This window comes from Microtus ochrogaster, chromosome 5, assembly GCF_000317375.1.
Source record: "Microtus ochrogaster isolate Prairie Vole_2 chromosome 5, MicOch1.0, whole genome shotgun sequence".
NCBI classification, from domain to species: domain Eukaryota; kingdom Metazoa; phylum Chordata; class Mammalia; order Rodentia; family Cricetidae; genus Microtus; species Microtus ochrogaster.
Window position 1 is genome coordinate 91226062 of NC_022012.1, and position 6257 is coordinate 91232318.

At 51.9% G+C, this 6257-nt stretch overlaps 1 protein-coding gene across 1 annotated transcript in view; it reads left to right on the plus strand.

Moving 5' to 3' along the window:
* The window catches only part of Dlec1 (DLEC1, cilia and flagella associated protein), a 40628-nt gene that overhangs the window by 25187 nt on the left and 9184 nt on the right, over nucleotides 1-6257 (plus strand). Inside the window, exons 20-25 of the mRNA XM_026779220.1 lie at nucleotides 1656-1809; nucleotides 2297-2407; nucleotides 4039-4169; nucleotides 4642-4836; nucleotides 5583-5653; nucleotides 6029-6180. Coding sequence (XP_026635021.1) covers nucleotides 1656-1809; nucleotides 2297-2407; nucleotides 4039-4169; nucleotides 4642-4836; nucleotides 5583-5653; nucleotides 6029-6180 — 814 coding nt within the window. The remainder of the gene's footprint in view (nucleotides 1-1655; nucleotides 1810-2296; nucleotides 2408-4038; nucleotides 4170-4641; nucleotides 4837-5582; nucleotides 5654-6028; nucleotides 6181-6257) is intronic.

The following is a 6257-nucleotide window of genomic DNA, read 5'->3' on the forward strand; positions in this document are numbered from 1 at the left end:
AAAAAAAAAAAAAGGAAAACTGGAAACACTCACGCTCAGGGCCAAGAGAGTGGGCCCAATGTTAAATGAGCTAAGACTGTTGTATTCTGGTGGGAACACTGGAGGCTTGGAGGGCAGCAAAGCCCCTCCCCTTTCTCCCTCTTCCCTTCCCTCCCTTCTCTTTCACTTCTGCGGTGCAAGTTTCTGCGTGTTCATAGAAAAGTTTTACCACCCCCAACAAACTCATTGTCTACCTTCAGCAATCACCAACTCAATGCAAGCACTAATTAGTCCATATCCATCCCTTCCTCCCTTCCTTTCTCATTGGTTTTTTGAGATACCGTCATGTAACCAGGGCTAGCCTTGAGCTCACTGTATAGCCTAGGCTGGCCTTGGATGCACTGTGCAGCTGAGGAGAGCTTTAACTTGTGATCCTCCTGCCTCGACCTCTCAAGTACTGGGATAGCAGGTGAATACCACCAGGGCTGGATAGAGACTATTTTGTTTTTTAAAAAATATTGTTTCTTAATTATTTTATTTTTTACCTTGTTTGGGTGTGTGTCTTTCTCTCTGTGTCTCTGTCTGTGTGTCTGTGCCTGTGCATATGTGTGTGTGTATCTGTGTGTATATCTGTGTGTTTCTGTGTGTGTCTCTCTCTGTGTGTTTGTGCCTATGCATATGTGTGTCTGTGTGTGAGTCTGTGTGTATCTATGTGTCTGTTTCTGTGTGTTTCTCTGTGTATGTCTCTGTGTGTGTCTCTGTGTGTGTGTCTGTGTCTGTCTGTGGTTCTGTGTGTGTCTCTATGTGTCTATGCCTGTGTGTATGTGTATTTGTGTGTGTCTATGTGTGTATCTCTCTGTATGTGTCTGTGTCTCTGTGTATGTCTCTCTGTGTGTGTCTATGTGTCTCTTTGTGTGTGTCTCCCTGTGTGTGTCTATGTGTGTGTCTGTCTCTGTGTGTATCTCTGTGTGTCTGTCTGTGTCTGTCTGTCTGTGTGTGTCTGTGTGTCTATCCGTGTCTGTGCGTGTGTGTGAGTGTGTGCACAGGTCACTAGAGGATATCAGGTGTCCTCCATCACTCTCCACCTAACCCTTGGAGGCCGCACTGTCACCTGTGAACAGTACTTCTCTGAGGATAGGAGGGCACCTTCCTCATGGCAAAGGACACTGAACATCATTTGGTGCTCACTGGTCATTTGTGAATTCTCTTTACAGAAGTATCTATCCATTTTCAGAACTAGGGCACACTCATGAGACCCCACCTCTCCATAAAGATTTATAGTGATATAACCAGGTTGTGTTCTGAATGACGATCTTGTATTTTGCTGCTGCTTTGCCAAACTCAATTTTTAGGAGTTGTGTGTGTTTTGGGTTTCTTGAGGCAGGGTATCACTGTGTAGCCCTGGTTTGCCTGAAACTCTGTCTGTAGACTAGGCTGCCCTGGAACCCACAGTGACCCTCCTTAGTTCTGGAATTATAAATGTGCTACCCTTAGCTGGGTTTTTTGTTTGTATGGTTGGTTTTGGTTTTTGTTGTTGTTTTGGTTTGGCTTTTGCTGTTTGTTATTTTGTTATTATTACATTAGTGGATTCCTTGGGGCTTTCCCCATCCTCACACATGGGGACAGTTTTATTTTCCTCTTCTGATCAGTGTGCCATGTGACTTCCTGTGTTCCAGCTACCTTCCTGTGTATGCTGAGGTGCAGCAGCCTTATGTGTACCTGCAGAACAGCCACGTGGAATTCAGCAACCTCTACCTGGGTGTGCCCATAAAGTCAGCCATCATGCTTGTCAATGGCACCCTCCTGCCCACCAGGTTCCACTGGGGCAAGGTAATCTGCAGCTCTCAGATGTGTGGCTTCATCCCCTGAGTGGCCACCCTCCAGAATCCCCCCAAAGCCCGCGGCTCCGTCCACAGTTCGCAGCAAAGCATGGCTCCTCAAGTTCACCTTGTCTGACTTTTCATGGCTCCATCTTTAGGAAATTCTAGTTCCCTGCCCAAGAGGGAGTTCCTGGTGAACACAGCTGAGGCCTCCCACCCAGCACAGCCCATAACTGGTCTGCACACCTGTTCAGAACCTACTCATAGCAATGCCCCTGTGGTTGACAGTGGAGCTTGCTCTGAGCGCCATGAGAGAAGCCTCAAGGCAGCTGCCTTCTGCTGTCCACTATAGTGGGTTGCCCAGTTAGTCCAGGAGAAGAGGAGGCTCTGTGGTTTATTCCTGAGGTGCCCAGCCCTGTCGGCTTGCTGTGTTAACACTCTGTAAACCCTGAGCCACCTGGTAGCCTCACAAGACAACTCCATCCCATGTCTTCCAGCTCCTGGGAGCTCAAGCAGCCTTGTGCACAGTAACGATCTCTCCCAAACGTGGCCTACTGGGCCCCAGTGAAGAACGCCAGCTCTCCTTGGAGTTTACAGCCCACACACAGGTGAGCAGAGCAGTTTGGGAGCCTCTTGTGGCTGGGAAGGTACCCTGTCCAACCACTGATACCGATGCTTCCAGGGAGGGCTAACGGATCCCACTCTTGTCCCTCATGAGTGGGCAAGAGATTTAAAGTGTTTGCATTTAGGGTACTTGCTCCTTCACTCTGGACCTAGTCTTTGAGGCTGCAAGGCCAGAGAGCCTAGAGTAGGCTCAGATGTGGTCTGAGACCCACTGACCACAGTGTCACTGGCCCTACCCTTCTCTAGGCAAGTCTTTGTGGCCTCGGGAAGCCCAGTTTTCCAGTGTGCCCAGGGCAAAGTCATTGCTCAAGGCAGACACTGTTCTGGGTGCTTCGGGGAGAGGCTAACAGGTGGCTGGTATTCTCTCAGGAGAGGAGAGGCTCCTCCCGCTCCCTGGAGGATCCCAGAAGGATGCCCTCACAGCGGGACTTGCTCAGTGTTTGGGTGTTGCTGGCCAACTGTTTATGGCTCTTCTGGAAAGAGAAATATCCTCAACCTTTAAACAGGGTTTCTTTTCTTCTTTCGTTTTCTTTTTTAAAATTTATTTATTTCTATTTGATATGCATTGGTGTTTTGCCATGGGTATTGGGTCTCCTGGAACTGGAGTTACAGACAGTTGTGAGCAGCCATGCAGGTGCTGGGAATTGAACCCAGGTCCTCTGGAAGAACAGTCAGTGCTCTTAACCACTGAGCCATCTCTCCAGCCCTTTTGTTTTTCTTTTTAACATTTATTTATTTATTTACTTAGTGTGTGTGTGTGTGTGTGTGTGTGTGTGTGTGTGTGTAGGTCAGAAGCCAGCTTTCAGAGACTTACAGGGCCAGCTTCCTCACTCCTTGATGGCAGACTTGGAGTCAGCAAGCTTTCTTACACAACCAAGCTTGGCTGCCAGGGTGACGGGCAGATAGGCCCAGGCCTGGCCTGGCATAGCTTCCTATCCCCCATCAAAGAACAGGTGCCGCTCTCCAGAAGTCGCTTTGAGGAATCTCCTGTATCAGTTACTTTTCTCCCTGATGTAACAATAGCAACCTAAGGAAGGAAAGATGTATTTATTCCTAGTCGGAGGCTGCAGGGCATCATGGTGGTGAAGCCAGAGCTACAAGAGCGTGAGGAGGGTGGTCACATCCTCAGACAGGAAGCAGGTGGTCACATCCTCAGACAGGAAGCAGGTGGTCACATCCTCAGACAGGAAGCAGGCAGAGGGGATCCTGGTGCCAGCTCACTGCTCTATACTCAGTCTAGGGCTTTCACCCCTAGAAAGGGGTGCCCACATTTAGGACGCTGGGTCATCCCACCGCAGCTACACCTGTTTCCTTCACAGGTATGGCAAACATATGTTTCTATGGTGATTTAAATCCCGTGAAGCTGACAGAAAGACTGAACATTATCCCTTCCTGTGGATATATATGAATATGTAGGCCCGACACATGTATCCGTGAACCTAGAGGGAGGGTCAGTCTCAAAGAGCCTTGTCTGGGCTGGCAGGATGACTCACTGGAGGCACCTGAGGTCCTTCCTCAGAGAGAAGCAAGGCCTTCATGTTGTCACCCATGGGAGTAGGTAAACATCTGGGCTCATCGCTGAGGTTCATGCCCTGAAACTGACACTTCCTGGCAGGAAACGTTGACCGATTTGGCCCTCCCTTGTCATGTGTCTGGCATGGAGAAGCCCCTGGCCCTGGGCATCTCTGGGAAGCCTCTGGGACTGCGAGTGACCGTCACTGTCTCCTTAGAGGACTCCGATGGAAGGTGAGTCCAGGGTAGGGGAGGCCGCCTGGAGGGCTGGCATTACACGATGGTCCTGCTCTCCCTTCTCCTGAGCAAATTGCCAGCGCTAAGAGGTTACCAAGTTGTCCCAGGCCCTCTCTATCTCTGCAGAAGCCCCCCCCCACTCCACCCTGTGTGGTGTTTCTGTGCACGCTGCGAGGCGGGCAGGAGGTGGCAGGGGATCCTCAGTGGGTTTGCCCATGTTAGTCCCAGAAGCTTGCAACTATGCCATTTTTGACCCCACGGGGGGGGCAATTCATGCTGTTCGATCACTCCTCTGGCATGGCGGATTGGCAAGAAGTTTGGGCCTCGTTTGGGCCTCGGGTCTGGCACTCCATGAGGAGAGAGTCCGTATTAAGCTGGGTTTCAGGACTACTCCCCCACCCCACCCAGGGTGGCTCTCTGAACTGAAACAAGAGCGGCAGGTAACATAGTGCCCCATGGCACGGGGCAGCACTGTCAGCAGCAGTACGCAGTGGCCAGCCCACCCAGAGAATCTCCGCTTGGACTTTGGCTCGACAGTGCCACTGAGGACCCGTGTGACTCGCCAGCTCATCCTGACAAATTGCTCCCCAATACAGACCCCCTTTTCCCTCAAATTTGAGTACTTTGGAAGCTCCCAGGACAGTCTGAACAAAAAGACCAGCCTGTAAGTCTCAATCTCTTCCTGGGGCGTTTCACAGGGTGCGTGGCCTCACGGGGGCCATGTTTCCGCTTGGGAGGCTGGAGGCTGATCGGTGTGGGAGGGCGAGTGTGTGGTTTGAAGATGGCCGTAGGGAACTGCACAGAGGGGATAGCTCCTACAACCCACCCTGAAGACCCCAACTGACCCGTGGGAGAGAAGACCAGGCCGGTGACCCCTCCTCAGCCTGGCCTTGGAGGTCGAGGACCTCTGAGACCAGGTAGGGTAAAGGAGGGAGACACTACTGTAGACAGCGGAACCAGGCGCAGAGGTGTGGGAGAAGCACCCAGAAATGGATCGTGGGTCTGAGGTGACAGGCGCAGGGAGGAAAACCATTAGCTTTCTGCTCCAGCATGCCGGTGCAACGTGAGGTCAGGGAGCAGCTGGGGAGAGTGGAGCCTGTGGAAGAGGACGCCCCAGATCTGGGGACCCAGAGCTGGGTTTGCCTCTGGGATAGCAGATCTCCGGCTCAGAGGCCAGTCCGTGGACATCTGGGGAGGTGGGAGGTGGTTCCTGTGACTTTTGTGGTAGCCTGCAGCTAGAGTTGTGCTGGATGGCAGAGATCCAGTGGGAACAGAGATTTTCGGGGACCTGATCAGCTTCCCTTGAGAGGAGCAGGCTGCCTTCCCCCGCTGGGCACCTGTCCAGATATTTCTGTGGCTCCAGTATGGGAAGGACTGACTGCTCCCATACTATTTTCTGCCTCTGTGAAGCCCTGACATGCCCCCAGCCCTGCTAAAGATGGCGCACATCCAAGAGCACTTGGCCAAGAAAGAAAAGATGGGTAAGAGCCACCAACATCGGAAGTGTTGGGCCCAAGTAATGGCCAGAGTTGGGCTTTTCACAGCCTTCTGAGGATGTGATGTTACATTCTGATGCCAGCATCCACCATGGAGGGAAATGGGGACCAGTGACTCACTCCCTCTCAGTAAAGTCCCCAACATGGTTGAGCTGTGTACAGGACATGTGGCAGCTCATAGGGGAGGGCTTGACCTCATAGGAGGTACCAGAGGCTGGCCCATCAGGGCCAGTCTCGGCTGGCTTCCCAATGGGATAGAGGCCATGAGATGGCTCCAGCAGGATCAAGCTTTGCTAACCCCCGAGGATTTAGCCCTCACTCTCAACCCAGGGTTTGACCCTCGTGTTCTGTTCTCTGCAGACTTTATGGAGAGCATGTTATCCCACAGGAAAGGAGCTGCCTTCTTCCCCCACATTTCCCAGGGCATGCTGGGAGCCTACCAGCAGCTGAGTATTGACATCACGGGCTGTGCCAACATGTGGGGCGAGTACTGGGATGATCTCCTTTGCATGGTAAGGACGTGCATGTAGGCATGGTAAGGACATGAATGTAAGGCATGGTAAGGATGTGCATGTAGGCATGGTAAGGA